This window comes from Prionailurus viverrinus, unplaced genomic scaffold (assembly GCF_022837055.1).
Source record: "Prionailurus viverrinus isolate Anna unplaced genomic scaffold, UM_Priviv_1.0 scaffold_51, whole genome shotgun sequence".
In the NCBI taxonomy this organism is placed as follows: domain Eukaryota; kingdom Metazoa; phylum Chordata; class Mammalia; order Carnivora; family Felidae; genus Prionailurus; species Prionailurus viverrinus.
Genome location: NW_025927614.1, coordinates 2,496,606 through 2,522,204, shown reverse-complemented (window position 1 = coordinate 2,522,204; position 25,599 = coordinate 2,496,606). Strand labels below are relative to the sequence as shown.

Here is a 25,599-nt window from a genome sequence, read left to right as displayed (position 1 = left end):
TCTCTTTCCCACCAAGGCTTTGCTTCCTCCTGTAGTGAGGATAGTATGTCAGCACATTACATGAGTAAACTAAACGTATTTGCTTTAACGCTCATTTCTGTTAAAATTTTTCACTATTCACTTGATTTATTTTCCTCTCTGAATACTGTGCAACTTGGATTGAGATCAAACACATCACTTTTTTTCATTAAAAGTGATAGAACTATTTTTACGTAACATGATTTCCCTAGCAGCCGTGACGTTTTCAAGAATGAAATACTGGTATACTTGTTATTTAAATCCTCATGTAAGAACAGCTTCTGGGTCCTACCACGGGTGAGGTACACCAGGAGGAAGTAGAGACCGGAGCAGCTCGAGAACATCTAAGGAGAACAAGGGAAATGACAATGTGTCTTAAATCAAGACACGGACTTTTGTTTTTTCCAACACAACAGTATTTGTGAAGGACACTGACATTCATATTTTATTATCATTGTGATATGGCCAAGCTCTCTGGAAAATTTTTGGAAGTTTGTTAGGAATTTGTTAGAAAAGCAGCAGTATCAGAAGACCAACAAATTCTCTCCCTCTGCTCTGCTTTGTGAAATAGTGGGATTATAATTTAAAGAAAATTTACACATTTTTTTGTATTCAGGCTTAAGGCTTCTTTCGTTTTTGTTTTTGTGATTGTGGTAAAATACAACATAAAATTTACCACTGTAACCATTTTTAAGTAGAAATTCAGTGATACCAAATACACTTATAATCTGTGCAACTGTACCCACCATTTCAGTATTTCTCTTCATCTTGCAAATCTGAAACTCTGTCCCCGTTAAACAATGACCCTCCATTCTCCCTTCCCCAAAGGCCCTGGGAACCACCATTTTGCTTTCTCCTTATACAACTGGGGCCACTTTAAGTACCTCACACAAGTGTTTTCATACAGTATTTGTCTTTGTGCGTGGCTCATTTCATTCTGCGTAACATCCTCAAGGCTCATCCATATTGTGGCACACTGCACAATTTCTTTCCTAAGGGTGAATGATAACCTATTTCACGTATGTAGCACATTTTGCTTACGCATCCATCTGTGGACAGACAAGGGGTTGCTTCGATGTCTTAGCTATTTCGAATAATGCTATGAATATGAGTGTACAAATATCTCTTTAAGATATTTCAATTCCTTTGGGTGCAGACCCAAAAGTAGAATTGCTGGGTCATGTAGCATTTTTTAAGTAACTGCCATACTTTTTGCCATAGGGGTGTTCCCACCAACAGTGCACAAAGGTTTGAATTTCTCCCCATCCTCACCAACCACTTGTAATTTTCTGGTTTTTGACAGTAGCCATTCTAGTGGGTGTGAAGTCGTATCTCATTGTAGTTTTGATTTGTGTTTCCCTAATGACCACTGATGCTGGGCAATTTTTCATGCTATTATTGGCCATCTGTATCTCATCTGGAAAAACGTTCAAGCCCTCAGACTTACGATTTTTGAGAAACGCACATACCCCTACATCCATCCAAATATTATTATCCTCCCAAAAAGTATTCTTACGCTTCTTTACTGTCAATCTTTCATTCCCACCCCATCCTTTCACAAGAAAACTACAGAAAAATATCCCTCATGATACAGACACAAAAATCCTCAAAACATATTAGCTAACAGAATCGAGCAAAATATAAAATGGATAGTACACATTAGGACCAAGTGGTGACATTCAAAAGTCAATTAACGTTATGCACCCTATTAGTAGGATAAAGGGACAAAAACCCTAAGTTAACTTTCAAAGTCACAGAAAAAGCATTTCACAAAATCTAAAACTAACTTATGATAAAACCTTTCAACAAAGCAGGAATAGAAAGAAATTTCCTCGACCTGACACAGGGCATCTGTGAAAACGCATAGCTGACACTGCATTTAATGTTAAAAGATTAAACGTGCAGCTCCTAAAATCAAGACTAAGGTAAGGATGCCCCCTCTTACCACTTCTATTCAACATTATTTGCAAACCTCCAGCCAGTGAAATAAAGCAAAAAGAATAACTTCAAGGCATCCAGATTGGAAAGGAAACATTAAAACTGTCTTTAGTCAATTTAATATGATCTTTTATGTAAAAAGTCCCAAGACACACACTAAATTCTTCAATTAATACATTTAGCAAGGTCACAGAATACAAGATAAAGATACAAAATATCTTTATATAGATACTAGACGCAATTAATGGGAGACAAAACATAGTTTGAAAATTGTGAATCTGGTTCAGGATTTGTATTCAGATTATATGAAGAACTGTTAACTAGTGAGGAGACAACTCACATAAAAAATGGGAGAGTGTGAACACTCAACCAATGAAGATATACAAACAGCAAATAAGCCCATTAGGAAAATGCAAATTAAAACCACAATGAGATAGCATTTCATATCTACCAGAATGGCTACAATAAAAAATACAGACAATATAAACGTGTGTAAGGATGTTGAGAAACAAATCCTCCTACATTGCTAGTGCGAATGTAAAATGGCAGTGCCCATATAGAAACAGTCTGGCAGTTTCCTGAAAGTTAAGCATAAAATAACTATAGGATTCGTTAATAAACGATATGTGTTGATGCAAACATATGTACATAAATGTGGAGAGCAGTATTATCCATGATAGCCAAAAGCTGGAAACAAGCTCAATATCTACCAACTAGTCACGGGTAAACAAAACGTGGCGTACCTATCTAACAGGATACAGTTCAACAAGAAGGAATGAACTGATGCATGCTACAACATGGAAGATGCTCAAAAAATTATGCTAAAGAAGATGCAAAAGAACACATTTTATCATTTTATTTACAAAATTTCCAGAATATTTACAGAGGCATAGAAATCAGACCAGAGGCCCCTATGGCTGAATGTTGTAAGGGGAATTAACTGCAAATGGGCACAAGGAAACTTGTGGAGTGGTGGAAATGTTCTAAAACTAGATTATGGCAATGACAGCATTATCTATGTATTTATTAAAAATCACTGAGTCACACACTTACAATAGTTAATTTTGTGGACTGCAAATTACACCTCAAGAAATGTATTAAAGGTGAATGTGTGTCCCACAGTAGTTGAGTATAATATTCTGTGAACAGCAACTGCATCAAGCTGGATGACCGTGTTGTTTTGACCAATTACTAAGAAAGGTATTTTTTAAATCTCTAGTTATTATTCTTGACTTTTCTATTCCCCCTCACTATTCCAGCTTCTGCTTTATAAATTATACTGCTCTTTTACGTATGCAAGTATTCATTATTACATCTTACGGATAAATTGTTCATTTCCATTATGTAAGGTCCCACTGTACATCTTGTATTACTATGTCTTGCCATCTACTTTGATATTAAGAAAGACTTGTATGCTTTATATTTAATGTTTCCACTGTATAGTTTTTCAACCTTGTATTTTTAACTATCTTCATTTTTGACTTAAATGTGTCCTGGCTGGATCAGTGGGTAGAGCATGTGACTCTTGATCTCAGGGTTGTGAGTTCGAGCCCCATGTTAGGGGTGGAGTTTACTTTAAAAAACACGGCTGTATCTCTTATAGAAGACATATAGATGTATCTTCCTTTTTTACCCAGTCTGACAATCCCAATCTTTTAATTGGGTGTTTGGTCCATTTAGAATTATCATAATCAATGATATAAATGTGCTAAAATCTAGCATTTTGCTATTTTTCATTCATTCCACCTATTTTTTATATCTGCTGATTTTTCCTATGTTCTTTAACCACATTTTTTTAGTTTCATTTTGTGTCTTCTATTAAATCTTACTTGTACTTTTTTTTTTTTTTTAGTGGTTGATGTAAGGCTAACAGCTATGCATCCTTAATGGGTCTATATGGGGTCAATATTCTGTTTATTCTTCAAATCTGACACTATAAACTTTCTCTTTCACCTCTACTCCGAATACACCTGACACTATACATTTTCTACTGTTCACAGTCTACCTACTTCACAAAAGTAATAGCCACACAACAGTATAATGCCACTCACCCCTCCTTATTGTTTTAAAGCAAATTACAATAGGAAAACATAGTATTCTGTTTGCCCAATTATTTACTATTTCCAGTGTTTTTTCCTTTTTACCGATTACATTTTTCATCTAACATCATTTCCCATCAGCCTAAATGACATCCGTTAGCATGTCTGCAGTGCAGTCCTCCTGGCACTATATTCTCTCACTTCTCATGTCTCATTATGTCTTCATTCCATCCTTGTTTATTAAGGATATTTTCTCTGAATATGAGTTTTGTTTTTTCCCTTTAGGACTTTAAATATGGCTTTATACTGTCTTCCAGTCTCTCTATATAGTGTCTTTTGTAGGTCATTCATCATTCATAGGATGTGCTCTTGTATGTGGTATAGGTTTTCCTCCAATTACTTTCAAGATTTCCTCTTAATCATGGGATTTCAGCACTTTGACCACTGAGAACTGAGGTATGATTTTTTTTAACTTATCCTGCTTTGGGTTCACTGAACTTCTGGGATCTATAAGGTGGATTTTATAGCAGTCTGAGAAGTTCTCGACTATTGTTTCTTCAAATATTTCTTCTGCCCTCTCCTCTTTTCCTTCTTGGGTTCCAAATAAGTGGGTAACATTGTACCATAATACTTGAGGTTCTTCTGTTAACTTTAATTATGTCTCCCCGCTCTTCAGTTTGGTTAATTTCTCTTCGTGTCTCTTCAGGTTTACAGACACCTTCATCTTCCTCCTTCTCCAATCTGATGTTAAGCCAATCCAGTGAAGTCTCACCTTAGTGAGAACTTTACTGTTCTAGAGTCTCCATTAATTTAAAAAAAAGTATTTTTCCCTTTCTCTACTCAGCTCACGTATTGAGACAATATTTTCCTTCAGTACTTTAACATATTTTAATTCGATTCCCTGAATGTTTATAATCAGATTTTAAAACTCCATCTTCCACTATATCAAACATCTAAAACCAGACCTCTCCAACAGAAATAGGAGTCTCATAACATAGTTTTAAACTTTCTAGTAGCCACGTTAAAAAATAGATACAATTAACTTTTTAAATGTATTTTTATTTATCACTAAATATTCCAAACATTGTTGCTTTAATAAATAATAAATATGAAAATTAAATACCTTCCAGTGATTTTTTTCATATTAACTCTTCAAAATCTGGCATGAATTTCACACTTACAGCAAATACAATTAACACCAGCCGCAGATGATTAGTGGTTACCAAGAGCACAATGAGGCCATCTTATGTTCATTTTATGTTGACTCCTTTTCCTGTGGCCACAGATCACATTTCCTGTATCTCTTCATGTCTAGTGACTGTTTACCGAGCAGTACACATTGTGGATGGTATGTGGAGGAGACTCTGGATTCTATAATCTTCCTCTAAAGCCTTGTGATTCTTATTTTAGCAAGCAGTCGGACGTTGAGCAGACATGGAGTGATTCTTTGCTAGTGTGGATCTGCAGAAAGCTCCAATCCTGTCATCTGCTTGAACTCAGATCTCTGCCTCCTCAACTTAGCAGAACTACTGGCCTTGCTCAGATCTCAATCACTGGGCCATGGTCTAAAAACTTCTCCAGGCAGAAAACTGTGAACTGTGGGGCTCACCTCGCAAGTTTTCCTGCTCTCAGGTTAGTCTCTCACTGCTGGATGTCCGTGGCTTAAAAACAGCTGCCCCATTCATTTGGGGCAGTTTTATAGTTATTTACAGTGCATGGGTTAGTCCAGTAGAGGTTATTTCATTATGAGTAGAAACAGAATTGCTGGAAAATTCTTATTATATTTTTAAATGTGAAAACTAAAGGAAAGCTTCACCTGTAAAAGACTGTCAGTGTAACAGTGATACTGGTTGGTTACACTGCTCAGTGACCAGTCATTTCACAGAGAAAATATGTATTTCAGGAATATGCTCTGAAGATCAGAGGACATGAGATGAGTTTTAACTCATCAGTGTTAAAGCAACGAAGGAAAAAAGAATGAGAGAAAATAGAGCTCAGCCCCAAGGTTTTGTTCAAGCAAGTATGGTTATAAACAGGTAGAGTACTGCTACGCACAAAACAGGTTGTAAATAAAAATTTTATGATGATGGAGCTGGCATTTGATTGTATGAAACTATCCCGTGTGATATTATCACCAGGACCTTTGAATGACAGTTTACAAAATGTATTACATGGCATACAAGCAAGGGCTAACTAAATGGAAATATTTCACCAAAATTATACTCCCAGTAACGTTCTTTTATATTTCGTAAAGATATACGTACAATGTTTGATTTCCTAGAGTTTTGTCTTTCATCATGTACAATAAAATAACATTTCTGAGGATAGGTTCAATGTGTGAAAAGGCACATACATAATCACATTGTTTCTTGCATTTTAAACTCAACATTTCTCATAAAAAACGTAGCTCAGAAAAATGTCAATCTCTTTGAATGCTGTCTAGTTCCAAACATCTAGTTAAAATACTTTAAGTGGGTTTGTTATCCTTGTAAGCGCATTCTGTTACAAAAACACATACAAAATAAAACTTTTCACCACATTAGCAGAACAGAGAGTCCAGAAATGAACCCCTGTTTATATGGTCAACTAATCTATGACAAAGGGGGCAAGAATATGCAATGGAGAAAAGACAGTCTTTTTTTTATGTTTATTTTTGAGAGAGACAGAGAGAGACAGGGACGGACGGATGCACACAGAGTGCAAGCAAGGGAGGGGCAGAGAGAGATAAGGAGACACAGAATCTGAAGCAGGCTCCAGGCGCTGAACTGTCAGCACAGAGCCTAACGCGGGGCTCGAATTTGTGAACCGCGAGATCATGACCTGAGCTTAAGTCGGATGCTTAACTGACTGAGCCACCCAGGCGCCCTAAAAAGACAGTCCCTTTAACAAATGGTGTTGGGAAAACTGGACAACAGGTAAAAGAGTGAAACTAGACCACTTTCTTATACGAACTCACAATGGATTACAGACCACTTTCTTATATGAACTCACAATGGATTACAGACCTAGATGTTTAGATGTGACATCTAAAACAATAAAACTCCTGTAAAAAACAGCCAGTAGACTCCTAGACATAGGTCTTAGCAATATTTTTTGGACATGTCTCCTCACACAAGGGAAACAAAAGCAAAAATAAGGAATTAAGACTATACAACTGAAAAGCTTTGCACAGTGAAAGAAAGCTTTGCACAGAAAAAGCAACCTACTGAATGGGAGAAGATATTTGTAAATCATGTATCTGATCAGGGGTTAATATCCAAATAAATATATAAAGAACTCATAAAACTCAAGACCAAAAAATAATAATAATCCAAACTATCTGAGTAAAAATGGGCAGAGGACCTCAAAAGACATTTTCCAGAGAAGACAAAAGATGGCCAACACATGAAAAGATGCTCATCATCACTTGCCATCAGGGAAACACGAATCAAAATCAGGTATCTTATCACATCTGTCATAATGGCTAGTATCAAAAAGACAATAAATCACAAATGTTGGCGAGGATGTGGAGAAAGAGGAAGCCTCTTTCACTCTTGGTGGGAATGCAAACTGGTGCAGCCACTGTGGAAAACAGTATGGAGGTTCCTCAAAAAACAGAACTATCATATGATCCAGCAATTCTGCTTCTGAGTATTTATCAGAGGAAAATGAAAATACTAATTCAAAAAGATATATGCACCCCTATGTCTTTTGTTGCATTATTTACAATAAGCAAGATATGGAAGCAACTTAAGTGTCCAGCATATGATGAATGAGGATGTGCTATCCGTACAATGGAATATTAGTCATATAAAAGAATGAAATCTTGCCATTTGCAACAACATGGGTGTGCCTAGAAGGCATTATACTCAGTGGAATGTCGGAGAAAGACAAAATACTGTAAGATTTCACTTGTATATGGAATCTAAAAACCGCAACAAATGAACAAAAACCAGAAACAGACTCAAATATGGAGAACTGGTGGTTCCAGAGGGGAGGTGGGTTGGGGGATAGGCAGAATAGGTAAAGAGGATTAGAAGCTACAAACTTCCAGGAGCACCTGGGTGGCTCAGTCGGTTAAGTGTCCAACTTCAGCTCAGCTCAGGATCTCCCAGTTCATAAGTTTGAGCCCCGCATCAGGCTCTGTGCTGACGGCTCGGAGCCTGGAGCCCATCTCAGATTCTGTGTCTTCCTCTCTCTCTCTGCCCCTCCTCCGCTCACATTCTGTCTGTCTGTCTCTCAAAAATAAACATTAAAAAAAAGAAGTTACAAACTTCCAGTTATGAAATAGAGTCACGGAAACAGAAGGTGCAGCATGGGGAATACAGTGAATAACACTGCACTAACTTCATATGGCGACACGGTGACCACACATCACAGGGAGCACTGAGTAATGTGCATAAATGCTGAATCACTGTGTTGTACACATCTCTGAGCTGAAGTATGTGTTTCTATTACTCTCACTGCTTGCAAACACTCAGGATTCAACTTCAAAACACTCTAAACAATGTTGTACACACCCATTTGTTCTTATTGTGCAAGGTAACTTGGGTCTGCAGGAAGGGAGAGTGGCAACAAGGACATGAATAATGTGCGAACCCAACACACAGAAAAAACACGTAATTTAGGCTCAATACTTCATGTTTTCTAATAGATACCTGTGGAATTTAACCTTGCTCTTTACTTTGATTTTGAAGATCATAAAACACAGACTGTAATTATTTGGGTAAAGAACAGAACTTAGGTAGTTATATAAAGTTCAAGATAAATAAAAGCATAAATATGAATGGGATATTACCTTCAACCATTTAAGATCGAGGTCAGCAGGCCTGTGGATCAAACTGGCCCTCTGCCTGCCTTTATAAATAAAGTTTTATTGGCAAACAGCCACAGCTGCTCACTGACACGTTGCCTGTTTTCACACCACCACGGCAGAATAAGCAGCTGTGACAGACACCGCACTGTCCAGGAACCAAAATACTACCTGCACTTTACATACTCCAAACTGAGGGAACAGGATACATTTTTCAATTCATTTGGTTTCTTAATATAACCTTATGACATATTTATGTTTTAAGAGTTTGAGAATATATATACATCTATCCAAGCAGAAGAGAAGTCCAAATTCAGTTATAACTATGGAGGCACAAACTCTTCTCTTTCGCTACATGAAGAATTAAGTGAAATTTCGTAAGACTAAAAGTCTGCATCATTTACGAGTCTCAATGAAAAGGTTAAAATACTATTTGTATAGACATACCTAGTAACATGAATTTTCCCTCCGAGTTTAATATAGAGCGTAGACACCATTTCTGGACTTCTAGTTCCGAAAATCTGAATCACAGCACCATTACTTTGAAAGCTACAAGGACCGGGACTGCTGAAGCTAGCAGTGAATTCATCCCCAGGCTCGCCCGTCACTTTGGGAAGCAGACAGCGGGCCTGCTTCTCACCTGGAGGTGTGTAGGCGTCCATCGAGGTCTGCACAACCAAGGACCTGCGTTTGGAAGGCATAGGCACTGCCATCTTCCTTTCTTTGTGTTTAGCCAGCGCTGCCTGCACAGCTTCTGTGTGGACATCTAAAACAAAAAGAGAGCTCGATCACTCCATTGTTCAGAGACATCCTGAAGGCCCCAGTCTTTTTTTTTTTTTCCTTTCTGTCTGGTCCTGTGACATAGTTTACCCTACAGAAACTGTTACAAACAGATGTGTGGGGAAGGAATGAAAGGAAGGATAAACCTGCTGGTTTGAAAGCTGCAGTGAAATGACATCAAATTCATTCGGGCTTTTAATTATTCATTTTATTACCCTAGAATCTATATAAATAATCACACACTGGCTGCAGAGTGCTCTGTGACTTTTCTTAGGTGAGTGGGTCTTGATCTTTCTCTATTTCTTCAGAAAGAAATTTCTGAAGAATACATTTTTCAAGCCTCGTAATGCATTCTGATGTTCTGCTAAAGGAGGCACGTACTCCTCACAGGCTGTGGCAATGATTTTCACTAACACTTACCAAGCACTCAGGGCCAGTCACTGTTTGGCCTTTTGAGTGTATTAAAACCAACTGCAGGGGGCGCCTGGGTGGCTCAGCTGGTTAAGCGTCCAACTTCGGCTCAGGTCATGATCTCGCGGTGCGTGAGTTCGAGCCCCGCGTCTGGCTCTGTGCCGACAGCTCAGAGCCTGGAGCCTGTTTCAGATTCTGTGTCTTCCTCTCTGACCCTCCCCCGTTCATGCTCTGTCTCTGTCTCAAAAATTAAAAAATAAACGTTTAAAAAAAAAAACCAACTGCAGCCACCCCACAGAATTTACTGAATGCCTACTTTGTAAGCACCTCAGGGCTGGGTACAGTGGAGAACGAGGTGGACGAGGTACTGTATCTCACGCAGCTTACTTGCTAACAGGTAAGGGACACACAAAAGACAATCGCATAGGGCAGGAATTAAAACAGAATAAACATACGGCCTACTTAACAATGAGGCCAGGGAAGAGTTCAGTCAATGTTATGTGTGAGCAGTAAGAATAAACAGCCATTCTGGGGCACCTGGGTGGCTCAGTCGGTTAAGCGGCCGACTTCGGCTCAGGTCACGATCTCGCGGTCCGTGAGTTCAAGCCCCGCGTCGGGCTCTGTGCTGACAGCTCAGGCCTGGAGCCTGTTTCAGATTCTGTGTCTCCCTCTCTCTGACCTACCCCATTCATGCTGTCTCTCTCTGTCTCAAAGGTAAATAAACGTTAAAAAAAAAAAAAAGAATAAAGCCATTCTGGCAAGATGAGGATCTCCAGGACACAGAGAAAACCCAGCTCCCAGGTATGGAAGCTGACAGAGCAGGTGCCAGCAGAGAGAACAGAACCATGCGGAGGGATGCACCTGGCTCCCACTTTCAGTGTGACAGGAGCACTGGGGATTTTCAAGAGGGGATGACATGATCTGACTCCATGTCAGGGGGTCGTCTGGCTGCCGTGAAGGCAGCCACAGGAGAACAAGTGGGAGCAGGGAACCAACCAGAAGGCAGTGGGTGGTCAGGCACCAGATGGCTCTACGCAACCTTCCACACAATCCCACAAAGGAGGGACTCCGAGTATTTTGCAAACGAGTAAGCAGAGGTACGAAGCTCTCCCAGTTATTTAAGCGCGAGTGGCAACACTAGGTGTGAACCCAGGTGTGAACAACTCTGGTGCCCACACCCTTCACCATCGACCACACCACACTACACTCTAGCTGTTCCTATGAAAACTCTAAGAGATTAGCATTTTAGAAGAGGCCACCTAGCCACTCCCACGGGCCAACTGCAGCCTGCGTCTCTCCTTAGACAAAGTGTGAAAAGACACTGTGAAAAGAAAAATCTATTAAGCAGAGGTAAGTATTCATTTACAGGTGTGGGGGAGAAAATAGAAAATATACATGCAGTGAAATGTTCAGATCTTTACACTGATAAAGTTCAATGCATGGAAATGTATCTATAGAACCACTACCCCAATCAAGACACAGGACATATCTACCAACCCAAAGTACTTACATGTGTCCTTCCAGTCAAACCCCACCCCGAATAAACAGCTACTATTCAATATTTTGACTAGCTTTCCTTGGTTCTTGACCTTAATATAAATAGAATCACACTGATTTTATATAACCATATAGAGACTCTGCTATAGTGCTATATGGATCAGCACTTCATAGGTTTTTACTGATGAGAACTGTTACAACATATCAATGTATCATCATATTTCTCCAGTTGATGGTTATTTATGTTAGGTGGCCAAAAACACTAAAATTCACCCTCCCAACAATCCAGGTAGTCAGTACAACATCGTCGACCACAGGCACATGGTTGTGCAACAGATCCTCAAAGCTCCCCATCCCACAAGATGGAAACTCTACAACCCCGCCTCCCTCTCTCTCAGCTTCTGGCCACCACCATTCTACTTTCTATTTCTCTGCGTCCAACTAGCCTAGATACCTCACGTAAGTAGAATTGTGCAGAATTTGCCTTCTTGTGATTGGCCCATTTCTCTTAACATAACGTCCTCAAGGTCCATCTATGTTGCGGCATTTATCAGAATTTCCTTCCTTTTTACAGCTGAATAATGTTCTACTATGTGGATACAACATATATTCTTTATTGATTCATCCACCATTAAATACTGAAGTTTTGACTACCTCTTGGCTGTTGTGAATATGCTACTATAAACACTTGTGTATAAATATCTGTTTGAGTCCCTGCTTTCATTTCTTTCAGATAAACACCCAGAATTGGGATTGCTCAGACTTCCAGGGAAGGTGGGGACGTAGGAGGGTCCTACCCTCACCTTGTCCCATGAACACATCTAGATAACAGGCACATCATTGCAACTAACCCAGAAAAAACCCTAAGACTGACAGAATAAGCTCTCCACAATTAATGGTAGACAGGAAACCAAAGTGAAAACAGAAGGAAGGGCAGAGACCCTTCCAGAACCAAACTAACCTGTGAGACTAACCACAAACAGGAAAGAGAACATGAGTGTAGAGAAGGGAGAGGAAAAGACCCCACACCAGCCACCCCAGACACGGGGGACCCTGCACTGGGAAGATGAGACCCCGAGACATTTGGCTTTGAAAACCAGTGGGGCTTAACTTTGTGAGTGTTTACAATCAGTGGGACTTAACTCAGGGTACTTTAAAACTCAGCTGGCTTACTTCTGGGAGAGCCTGAGGCCAACAAGAAACTGAGTCTCTGCCCTGGAAGAGACAGCAAAACACACAACCCCAGAGATAAAGCATAAAACAGCAGTATGAAAAACTCCTGAGGTACACAGGAAGGATATTTATTTACTAATTTCAGAAACCCACAGGATGGGCAGGGGTCTTTAGGAGACTTGTCTAAGAACAAAACAACTGGCGGGCACCATTTCTCCCCCCCACCCCCCAGCCGAGTTACCTGGATACCTACAGGAACCAGCACCCACAGTGGCCACCTAGCTCTGCTAACAGTACACCTGACCCCCACATTTTCCTTCGGCCTCACTCCACCCAACCTGCCCCACTCTGCAGGCATCCCTCGAAGTGGCTCCAGTTCCCATTCTGCAACCAGACCAGCACATCTAGCTAACACCCAAGGTGCTGCCACCCTTGAATCCACTTCATCCAACTTGCCCACTGAACAGGAGTCCATCCAAAGCAGTGCCTGCCTCACCTCATTTTGCAAGCAACCCCACAGCGACCAGCACCATGCCAAAGTGACTCCTGCCCCAGGAGAGGGGAAGATCCCCACACACACCAGTCCAACCACAGCCCCAGCATGGGCTGGGGGCAGACATCAGGTCTGACTGCTAGCCCCACCCACCAGCAAAAAGCTCACAGGGGGGCAGCAAAAAAAAAAAAAAAAAAAAAGAGAGAGCCCTGGAGTTCAGAGTCACTGCAACCCCACAGTCAGAGTGGGGGCAGACTGCAGGCCTCATCTCCAAGAAAAGCCCCTTAGGGGCCAGCACAAGAGAGTACCCTGCAGTAAGGTGTGACTGAAGCCCAGCACACAGGCTAAGAGGAAGCATCTAGTCTGACCCAAGGCAGCCAAGACTGGCCTCTGATAGCACAGGAACCAAACCCTGCCCACAATAGGCAGAGAGAGCCATTGTGGGCAATTGGAAGGCAAACATGGCTCAACCACAACAGCATGGCACATGCAACACACACAGGCGACACCCGGAAGTACCAGGTTCTGGTCAACAGGGGACATTGTACAGGACATTGAACAGGGAGGCACAATAACTCTTCATAAGGCCCCTACTTTCAACATTAGGAGTCATAGCTGACTCTCCTAACAAAAGAAAACAGACACAGAGAGTGAGACAAAGTGAGACAGAGGAATATGCCCTGATGAAAAAACATGAGAAATTCACAGCAAAACAGCTCAATGAAACAGAGATAAGCAATATACCTGATAAAGAATTCAAAGTAATGGTCATAAAGACACTAGATTTGAAAAGGAGTGGAAGATTCAGCGAGACCCTCAACAAAGAGATAGAAAATATAAAAGTGAACCAATCAGAGATGAGAACTTAATAACTGATATTAAAAATACATGAGAGGGAATAAACAGTAGACTAGAAGAAGCAGAATGGATCAGTGACCTGGAGGACAGAGTAATGGAAGCAGCCAAGCTGAATAGCAAAAGAAAAAGAACAATAAAAAATGAGAACAGATTAAGGGAACTCAGTGACACCATCAAGCATACTAATATTCACATTATAGGGATCCCAGAAGGCAAAGAGAGAGAAAAGGGGGCTAAATATTTACTTGAAGAAATAATAGTTGAAAACTTCCTAAATCTGGAGAAAGAAACAGAAATCCAGATCCAGGAGGCACAGAAAGTCCCCAGCAAAACTAACCTGAAGAATTCACATCAAGACACAGAGATTAAAATGACAAAAAATGGTGATAGAGATTTTTTAAAGCAACATGAGAAAACAGTTACATTCTAGGAAACCTCTTGAGGCTATCAGCTGATTTTTCAGCAGAAACTTTGCAGGCCAGAAGGGAGTGGCAGGATATAGTCAATGCGCTGAAAGAAAAAAAAAAAAAAAAACCTGCAACCAACAATACTCTACCCAGCAAGGCTACCATTCAGAATAGGAGAGATAAAAAGTTGCCCAAATAACAGGCAAAGAAGTTCATCACCACAACACTAGCTTTACAAGAAATACTAAAGGGAATTCTTTGAGTGGAAAGTAAATATCATAACCAGGAATAAGAAAATTAGGGAAGAAAAAAATTTCGTAGGTACATACCAACACAAGTACATTAATTTCTTATAAAACCAATATGGAAGTAAAAGCATAAAAGCAGTAAAATCAATTGTATCTATAAATATTAGTCAATGGATTCACAAGAGTATGTGAAGTATGACACCATATACATAAAATCTGGGGGGAGGCAGTAAAAATTCAGTGCTTTTCAATGGGTTCAAACTTAAGCAACCATCAACTTAATATAGACTGCTGCGTGCACAGGATATTATATATAAACCTAATGGTAGCCAAAAATCAAAAACTGGTAATATATATGCAAAAAATAAAGGAATCCAAGCGTATCAATAGAGGAAACCATCAAACAACAAGCCAGGAGGGAACACGAAAAAGGAACAGAGAAGAACTACAAAAACAACCATAAAACAATAGCAAAATAGCAATGAGTAGACAACTGTCAATAACTGCTTTGAATGTAAATGGACTAAATGCTTCAATCAAAACAATTGGTGAAAGGGGCACCTGGGTGGCTCAGTCGGTTGAGGTTTGACTTCGGCTCAGGTCATGATCTCTCAATTCGTGAGTTTGAGCCCTGCATCAGGTTCTCTGCTGTCAGTGCAGAGCCTGGAGCCTGCTTCTCATTCTGTGTCTCCCTCTCTCTCTGCCCCTTCCCCGTTTGTGCTTTGTCTCTCTTCCTTTTTCAAAACGAAACAAACATTGAAAAAAAAAACAGTGGGTGATGGAATGGATAAGAAAATAAGACCCATCTATATGTTGCCTGTAATAGATTCACTTCATACCTAAAGACACATACAGATGGAAAGTGAAGGGTGGAAGAACATTAATCACACAAATGGAAGTAAAAAGAAAGCCGAGGTAGCAATACTTTGACAAAAGAGACTTTAAAACAGGCTATAACAAGAGACAAAGAAGGACACTACATAATCATCAAGACAACAACCCACAAAAAGATGTGACAGTGGGGCGACTGGGTGGCTCAGTCGGTTAAGCGTCAGACTTCAGCTCAGGTCACGATCTCGCGGTCTGTGAGTTCGAGCCCCGCGTTGGGCTCTGGGCTGATGGCTCAGAGCCCGGAGCCTGCTTCCGATTCTGTGTCTCCCTCTCTCTCTGCCCCTCCCCTGTTCATGCTCTGTCTGTTCTATGTCTGTCTCAAAAATAAGTAAACATTAAAAAAAAATTAAAAAAAGAAAGATGTGACAGTTGTAAATATTAATGCACCCACCATAGAAGTACCCAAATACATAAAGTAGCTATTAACAAACATAAATGAAAAAAATGAAAGTAATACAATGATAGTAGGGGGCTTTAACACCCAACTCACCTCAATGAATAAATCCTCCAAACAGAAAATCAACAAGGAAACAGTGGCTTTAAATGATATGATGGACCAGATGGACTTAACAGCTATATCCAGAGCATTCCATCCCAAAACAGCAGAATACACATTCTTTGCAAGTGCACATGTAACACTCTCCAGAACAGATCACGTATTAGGCTGCAAAACAAGTCTCAAGAAATTCAAAAAGACTGAAGTCATATCATACATCTTTTCTGACCACAGTGGTATGAAACTAGAAATCAACAAGACCAAATCTGGAAAGGACACAAACAAATTGATGTCAAAAAACATGCTACTAAACAGTGAATAGGTCAACCAAGAAACCAAAGAAGTCGTCAAAAAATACATGGAGAAAAATGAAAATGAAAACACAATGGTCCAAATTCTTTGGAATGAAGCAAAAGCTGTTCTAAGAGGGAAGATTATAACAATACAGGCCTACGTAAAGAAATGAGAAATATCTCAAACAATCTAATATTAAACCTAAGGAAGCCAGAAAAAGAAGAACTAAGCATAAAAGCCAGTAAAAGGAAGGAAATAATAAATATTGGAGAAGAAATAAATGAAATCAAGACCAAAACAATAGAACAGATGGATGAAATGAGGAGCTGGTTCTTTGAAAGGATCAAAAAATTGATAAATCTTCAGCCAAAATTATCAAAAAGGGAGAGGACTAAAAAATAAAATCAGTAATGAAAGAAGAAATACCAAAGAAACACAAAGAATTATAAAAGACTATTATAAAAAATTATACATCAACAAATTGGATAACCTAGAATGGGTAAATTCCTAGAAACATACAATCTCCCAAAACTGAATCAGGAAGAAATAAAAAACTTGAACAGACTAGTGACTAGCAATAAAATTGATCAGTAATCAAAAATCTCCCAATAGACCAAAGTCCAGAACCAGATGGCTCCAAAGGTGAATTCTAACATTTAAAGAAGAGTTAATACTTATTCTTCTCAAACTATTCCAAAAATGGGAGAGGAAGGAAAGCTTCCAAACCCATGCTATGAAGCCAGCATTACCCCAATACCAAAACAATATACACTACAAAAAAGGAAAACTATAGGCCAGTATCTCTGATGGACACAGATGCAAAAATCCTCAACAAAACATTAGCAAACTGAACCAAATGATACATTTAAAAAATCATTCACCATGATCAAGTGGAATTTATTTCCAGGATGCAAGGGTAGTTCAATATTCGCAAAATCAATGTGATACATCACATCAACAAGAGAAAGGATAAAAACCATATGGTCATTTCAACAGATGTAGAAAAAGCATTTGATAAACTACAACATCCATTCACAATACAATCCCTCAACAATGAGGGTTTAGAGGGAACATACCACAACAAATAAAGGTTATGTATAAATATATACAAGTTACAAATATGTATTTGTATATATGTGTGTATGTATATATATATATGTATGTATGTATATATATACATACACACATATATAATAAATTATATATATTTAATAAATATATATTTAAATATATGTTTAAATATATTTAAATATATAAATAAAATATATAAATATGTAAACATATATATATAAATATATAAACATATATAAATATAAATATATATGTGTGTGTGTGTGTTACCTTCCTTTTAGTGTCTACAGGGACTGTAACATACATTTACTCATTTGTAATACTGGTTATATTTATTTTTTCTTCCTTGATCTTGCTAGAAACAATCTTCTCTTTCTTTCCTATTTCATTGTTTTCTACTATTATTACTTCCTTCTTTCTACTTACTTTGGCTTAATTTTCTTTTCAATTTCTAGCCCCTTAAAGTGGAAACTTCGACCACTGACTGATTTTGACCTTTCTTTTTTCTGACATAAGTACTTAAAGCTGTGTATTTCCCTCTATACATTGCCTTAGTTCCTTTCCACAAATTTTGATATTTTGTATTTTAAGAACCTTTTAATTACAACCTGTTTCCTTCTCTTTAAAGTAAACCCCTTATTCACAATATACAGTTGAGTTTTCACTTTCTCAAATTCACTTCGATAATCACTGACTTTTATCCATTTATACTTAACAGCTGCACTTAAGTCTTATTTTTGGTATTTATTTTCTGTTTGTTTCATTCGGGTTTCATTCCCCCCCCCCCCCCCCGCCCTTTATACCTCTGGCTTAATCAAGTTTTTTCCTTAAGTATTTCATCTTAGTTCCCTCATTGTACTGCTATCATAACTTTACATATTCTTTTTGATGGCTGATAAAGGAATTATTATATGATTCCTTAACACAATCTATTTAGAGTTAATATTGTGCCAGTCTGAAATAAAGCAATACGGGGAAAAAAAGAAACCAACTTGCAATAGAATTCCACCTCTCTCCATATTTTGGGCTATTGTTATCATATATTTTACAACTGCATTGATAACTACCACTACACAATGCTATAATTTTTGTTTCACACAGCATTTTTCACAGAACTAGACCAAGAATCCTAAAATGTGTATGGCACCATAAAAGACTATGAATAATCAGAGCAATCTTGAAAAAGAGAAAAAACCTGGAGATTTCATGGTATTTGATTTCAGGCTATACCACAAAGCTATAGGAATCAAAGTGGTATGTTATTGGCATGAAAACAGATACACCGATCAATGGAACAGAGAGCCCAGAAATAAACCCACACATATATGGCCAATTAATCTACAACAATGGAGGCAAGAATATGCGATAGGTAAAGGACAGTCTCTTGAACAAATGGTATTTGGAAAACTGGACAGCCACATGCAAAACAATGACAGAAACTGGACCACTTCTTCACAACATACACAAAAATCAACTCAAAATGGGTTGAAGACTTGAATGTAAGACCTGAAACCATAAAATTCCTAAAAGAAAATATAGGCAGTAAGCTCTCTGATATTGGTCTCAGCAACATTTTTTGTATCGTATCTGTCTCCTCAGGCAAAGACAACAAAAGACAAACGTGGGACTACATCAAACTAAAAAGGTTTTGAAAAGCAGACAGTTATTTTTAATGAAGTTAACAAAAACTTGACATCTTCACTCTTTTGTATGAATTCCATCTGTTGTTTTTTCCTTTAGGCTGAGGTCCTAGCTCAGGTGCTAAGCATCAATTCTCTGCTGGCCCTAAGCCAGAAAGACTGGATTTCAGTGGCCACTAGTCACGTGAGGATTGGAGAACGCCCTTAGGAAGAGCACTGCCAATCTTACCAGGGTCAGTTCCTAAATTTCAGGGGTAGATTCCTCTCCCAAAATATAATAATAGGGGAGAGGGAGAGCGCTAGACCTTGTCATGGATATCGGCGAGCCCAGTGTGACCAGGCTAGAGCTGGAAGCACTCCTGCTTCATTAAAATATGTGTTCTGGTTGTCACAGAATTTTGTGTGGACACTGTTTTAACTCATCATTTTAATGACACTGTCCCTAAAGGGACGTCAGCTGAACAATATATCATTGTTTCCTTTCCTATAATCTGTTCTGATTTCAAGATTTTCTCTTTATCTTCAGTTTTCTTCGGCTTGACCACAATGTGCCCAGGAGTGTTTTTCCTGGTCTTCAACCTGTTTGGGGTTCACTCTTCTTAAATCTGAGGTTTGCAACAAATCTGGAGAGATTCTTATTATTTCTGCAGGTATTTTGTCTGCCCCTCCTCCCGTCTCCTCCGGGGACCCCACCTATATTTGTGTCAGGCTGTCTACTGGCTCATAGATCACTAGGACTTTCTTCGGCGCTTTTGATCTATTTTCTGTTACTCAGACCGAATCACTTTTATGACCTACGTTCAGGTTTCCTGAGTACCCCACTCTGTCCAATCCTGTATTATGCCTATCCACCCAAAGTTCTCGATTTTTATGTACGTTTTCAGATAATATTTCTATTTGGCTCCTTTTATAATTTCCATTACTGTGCTCAGTTCCCTATTGTTCCTTCATTTTAAATATATTTTCCTTTAACTCCTTATACAACTTATAATAGCTGCTTTAACATCCCTGTCTGCAGTTGGCTTTATTAACTGTTTTCTCTTGACTATGGGTCATGTTTTCCTATTTCCTCGCATGTCCAGAAGGTTTTGGTAGAACAATAGAGCCTGTGGATAACACTTCATAAAGATGAGGTTCTCTGCTGAGGCCTGATTTTTGTGCCAGCACTCAATTAAGCTGGCCAGACTCAGGTTCTAGCCTATGGCCCCACCACTAGCAGCTGGAACCCATGCAGAGTGGAATTCAAGGCCCCAAGGCACCCACAGTCCAGGGTTTGCCACAAATCTGAATGGAGTTTATACCCAGATTTGGGGGCCCCCTGCTTTGTGCCTCTTTCTCTCCCAAAATTTTCCCTCGTCTCCAGCTGTTCTGAAAGTCCCGAATTCTTTTTTCCGACACATTAAGCTAGTAACTCAATGGCTTTCAGCTTGGGTTTTAGAAGTCCCAGACTATGCAAACGGGGAGAATCTTCAAGGCAAAAGCCAAATAAATAAGAATCTCACATGGCGCCACACCCTTCTTTCAAGTGGTCCTTCCATATTTAGCCAAGGTTTGGGAGTTGCTCTCCAGTTCAAGGAATTATTGATATTGTGTCAAGTTGTTATTGTAATATGTGGAAAGGCTGGTCTCATACCAGCTCCAGAACCAGATCCTACATTCCTTAAGAATTTAAGAGGATTGTCCAAGTCAAGTAAAATATAAGTTCAAACCTACTTGGGGCACCTGGGTGGCTCAGTCAGTTAAGCATCTGACTCTTGATCTCAGCTCAGGTCATGATCTCACAGTTTGTGAGACTGAGCCCCATGTTGAGCTCTGGGCCAACAGTGCAGAGCCTGCTTGGGATTCTCTCTCTCCCTCTTCCCCTGCTTGTGCACCCTCACTCTCTTTCTCCCTCCCTCCCTCCCTCTCTTTCTCTCTCAAAAATAATTAAATAAACATTAAAAAAAAACTCTACTCAGTTGAGACTGAGTTAAGGGACAACTCTTACCTAAATTAAACCCTTCATAAAGTGACTTTTTTTTTTAATTTTTTTTTCTCAACATTTTTATCTATTTTTGGGACAGAGAGAGACAGAGCATGAACGGGGAGGGGCAGAGAGAGAGGGAGACACAGAATCGGAAACAGGCTGCAGGCTCTGAGCCATCAGCCCAGAGCCTGACGCGGGGCTCGAACTCACGGACCGCGAGATCGTGACCTGGCTGAAGTCGGACGCTTAACCGGCTGCGCCACCCAGGCGCCCCATAAAGTGACTTTTTAAAAATTTGTGACATTAAAAAAAAAAAAATACCAGGGGCGCCTGGGTGGCTCAGTCGGTTAAGCGTCTGACTTCAGCTCAGGTCATGATCTCTCGCTTTGTGAGTTTGAGCCCCACGTTGGGCTCTGGGCTGACAGTCTGAAGCCTGCTTCGGATTCTGTGTCTCCCTCTCTCTCTGCCCCTCCCCTATTCATGCTCTGTGTCTCTCTGTCTCAAAAACAAATAAACGTTAAAAAAAAAAAAACTTTAAAAAAAATACTAGAATCAACTGAAAACACCCAAGGCTTACAGGGAACACCACCACTTGGCCATATGCTTCCTAAAAGAAAATTAGTTGAAACAAGTGACTCCCAAAATTTCAAGTTAAAGGCACAAATTATGTGTTTTTTTGTGGTTGTTATTCTTCATATGACAACGTTAAGTTATACCATCGAGGCAGTTACTAAAACTGCAGGCTACCTGCACACCGTCACTGTGGCTCCACAGCTCAGCTCACCGCTTTAAGAAAAATACTTTAGTTTTCTGATTGCAAGTTAAACTTAAGGAAAACAAATTTTGTTCAAGAATCCGTTTGAGTGATTCAGTTTTTTACACAGAGTTTCTTCCTCTAATTAGTAAACAGTCAACAAAATGCAAATCCAGCTAATAGCTACTCAATGAACTTCTCACAAGTATCTGGGATGCGCTCACCTGGAATCAGCAACGAGCAAGGGGAGATGCAGCCTCACTACTCTTAGTTTCTGGCAGCTTCTGGCAGCTTCTGGCACTACCAGCAATTCCCGTTTGTTAAGGAAGTCAGCACACACACTAACTTGGGGCAAATCGTCAACCTCTGTGGACCTACGCGCAACACAGTTCTATTTAATGATCTATTCAAGTCTCCTTTTCAAAAAGGCAACTCTGTTCTCTTTTTGCCATAGCAGGGGTTTAGAGAAATTGACAGTGTGTTTGTAAAATTTCCATGGAAGTGCAATCAAATTTGGGGAGCCAAACAGACGGCATCTACTGCACAGAGCCTGTGAGCTCATAGGTGGTGGGCAGGGATCTTGTCCCCCAGGTTCTGCTGCCTGGAGAGGCGTCTGTTCATCTGCCCGGTGCCTGTGGAAGGTGGCCAATGAAAGCAACAAATCCTCCCTCTCCTGTTTCTTCTGTCTCACATTACGAACAGGGATGCACACCCGACTAGCAAAACTCCCTTCCTGGACTGAACTGACCAATTCAAGCTACTTCAGATTCACCTCCTAATCTTTCTTTAGTGTATTCCTCCAAAAGGCCCAATTTTTAGGAAAGTAACCAAAACAAAAGCCACAACCCTGAAACCCACTCTTGCTCTACCGAGAGAGAGAGAATGTGTACCTGGGGTTGCCATGGGACACCAAAAGCCCCACAGCATGCAAACGGAACACATACATCCACACAACCTCTAGTGCACGAACCCCCCTCCTCAACGCCCTGAGTTGTGCTCAAACAACTGACCTCTTGTGCTTAACGTAAAACCACCTCCACCACCACAATGGATATCCAGCATGTCGTAGAAGTTTTACAAAGTTTTAGATCCTTTTTATATATGGTCTTCTTTTTGCCTCAAAGTTGGTATGCTTTTCATTTTCTCCTCATTTCCTATCTGACCGTGATTTGGCCAATATAATTAAAATTCTTGTGTTTAAAGTTATCTTACTTTTAAACAATTAAATGAACCATACCAAGATATTAACAGTAGTCATTTAAGAATGATGAAATTATAGGGGTACCTGGGTGGTGCAGCTGCTCAAGCCATCGACTCTTGGCTTCGGCTCAGGTCGCAATCTCACAGTTCGTGGGTTCGAGCCCTGTTGGGCTCTGTGCTAACAGTGTGGAGCCTGCTTGGGATTCTCTCTCACTCTCTGCTGCTCGTGCACACACGCATGCTCTCTCAAAATAAACATTTTTTAAAAAAAAAAAAGAATAAGGACATTATAACGTATTGACTTTTGTTCATCCTTTTTGACGTTTACTAAGTTTTTTGCTTTGAGGATACGTTACTTTGAAAACCCAAAAATATACTTTTAATATAAAATGATTTTAGTGAAGATGGACAGGTACGTTTTAAATAAACTGTGTATAGAGGCACCTGGCTGCTCAGGTGGCTGAGCCTCAGGTCATGATCTAGCGGTCCGTGGGTTCGAGCCCCTCGTCGGGCTCTGTGCTGACGGCTCGGAGGCTAGAGCCTGCTTCAGATTCTGTTTCTCCCTCTCTTTCTGCCCCTCCCTGGCTCATACCCGCTCTCTCTCAAAAATAAACGGTAAAAAAATTTTTTTAATAAACTGTGTATCTTTCCCATAAAAGTAAAAGACTTTTTAAAAATTGCTCATGCTACACATGAGTCTGCTAAGTTTTTTCACAAAATTGAGAGAAAACAGAAAAGTAGAATACTCCTCGTCACCCAGAGACCAGCACGCCCAGCCAGGCGCTGCTCTTCTGGCCTATGCCCCAGAATGAAAACAAGAGTTTACCTACAGTTGACCAGGAGTAAGAAAGAAATGTTTGCTGTAAGTCATGAAGATGTTGTTTGTTTACAGCAAAACTGAACAATACATACAAGTGAGTGAGTAAACTTCAGGCTATTTTCAAAGAGGCAACTCTATGCTTTATTTTAATGACAAAAGATGGCATAATCAATACCTAAAAATACCTATCCGGAGCACTCAGAAGGTTCCATCAGACTTCGTATCGAATAATAATGTCAGGTAAAATAACGGGATGATCCCTTCCCAAGATGCACTGCGGTGTTAGCACCCAGACCCCTGGGAGAGGCATGCTAATCCGATCAAAACAAAACAAGGACAGTATGTGGAAAGACACGAGCTCCCCTGTAGCTGAAGATGAGCTTCCTGAGGATGTGAGGTACTGATGGCAAGTAGCGTTCCCTGCCCTGTAAGAATAAGATCTTTAGATCAAAATTTCCCTGTGTGTTAAGGTGTTGTCCCATTCTAACCCCCTAGTGTCCTCGACCGCTAACTCAGATGCTAAACTGCTAACCCTCCACAGAGTGACCAGCTCTTTTGGAAAAATGTTTTGAAATACGGTGAGTTGTGGGGGACAGACTGACCCACGTCACCGTGCCTCTCCGGGGCCTCCTGACCTTCCTTCTCCCTTTTCCCTCCATGGGGCCGGGGTCCTCACAGAAGACAAGGGACAAATCCTCCTCCTTTGTGGGCCAGCACCAGTGGGCACCTCTGGGAAGCCCTGGGCAGTTCCGAGGGCCCTTGGACACAGGACGGGGGCACACTAGGTGCACAGAAGATGGGAGAGGGGTATTTGCTGAGAAGAAGTTCATAGTTCTTAGCCTAAAACCCAGACCAATCCTACGAGAGCTCACAAAACTAAAACCTTTTAGAAAAATACAGGTAGGTAGGTGGCCACACAACCAATCTCCCCTCGAAAGCCCAACGTCTCCTAAAACGAGACTACGAAGTCCAGCAGCTACGACGCGCAGGAGACCCATTACAGCCTTCAATCGAGTGTTGCTGAACCTTCACCACAAAGGTCCTGGACATCGTTTTCACCCAGCCACGTGATTCAGACACGAGGCGTTGGCCCGGGCGGCGGAACGTGCCAGGTACAAGTGAGCAACGGCAGAGTGAAGAGTGTAGCAGGCAGCAGCGACAACAGCGGACCACACTGGGCGGGCTCAGCCCCAGCGAGGGGCCCAAATACAGGCACCGAGAGATCAGAACACGCACCGGGAGAAAACCATCTGGCTCTAGAGCTGTACTCTTACTTTCACAGGTCAGAGAACGGTTATCTTCTACAATTTCTAAGGATCAAAGGAGACGGGTACCCAAAACAGGTCAAAGATACTCCAGGCTGCTCGCAGAGAGGCCAGGAAGTGGCACTCTGTCATCTCACGTAAGGTGAACACGGTTTCAGTTTGGGATTCCAAGTCGGTAATAGCTTGCTGACCGCTGGTGGTTTCCACCTCGTCCCTGCACACCAAGAGCGTGAATTCTCAAAGCAGCACTGTCACAGTGCTGGCGTTTCTGCAAGCCACATGTCACAGGGCCCCGCGACAGACAGCAGGAAGAGACACAGGCACGAATACAGGCTCCCTGCGCCCACCCTGCACGTGGCCTGCGGACAGTACCCTGCTCTCCCTGCAGCTGCTAGAATGCTCTCGAAGGTCACAGGGCCTTTCTCTTCACAAGAGAAAAGCCTCTTCCAAAGTTTCAGGGAGATCCTTGAACAGGAACATCTCAAACAGAAAATTCCACCTGCCCTTTGGTTTCCTGCACTAAGTAGTCCATTTGTTTGCCTAAAAGA

General features: G+C 40.5%; 1 protein-coding gene across 6 annotated transcripts in view; it reads right to left on the bottom strand.

Annotated features, from left to right (window-relative positions):
* DIP2C (disco interacting protein 2 homolog C) overlaps positions 1-25,599 on the bottom strand; it is a 416,214-nt gene that overhangs the window by 157,070 nt on the left and 233,545 nt on the right. For all 6 annotated transcript variants that reach the window (XM_047848086.1, XM_047848087.1, XM_047848088.1 and 3 more), the window contains one exon: positions 9,428-9,553. In XM_047848086.1, coding sequence (XP_047704042.1) covers positions 9,428-9,553 — 126 coding nt within the window. The remainder of the gene's footprint in view (positions 1-9,427; positions 9,554-25,599) is intronic.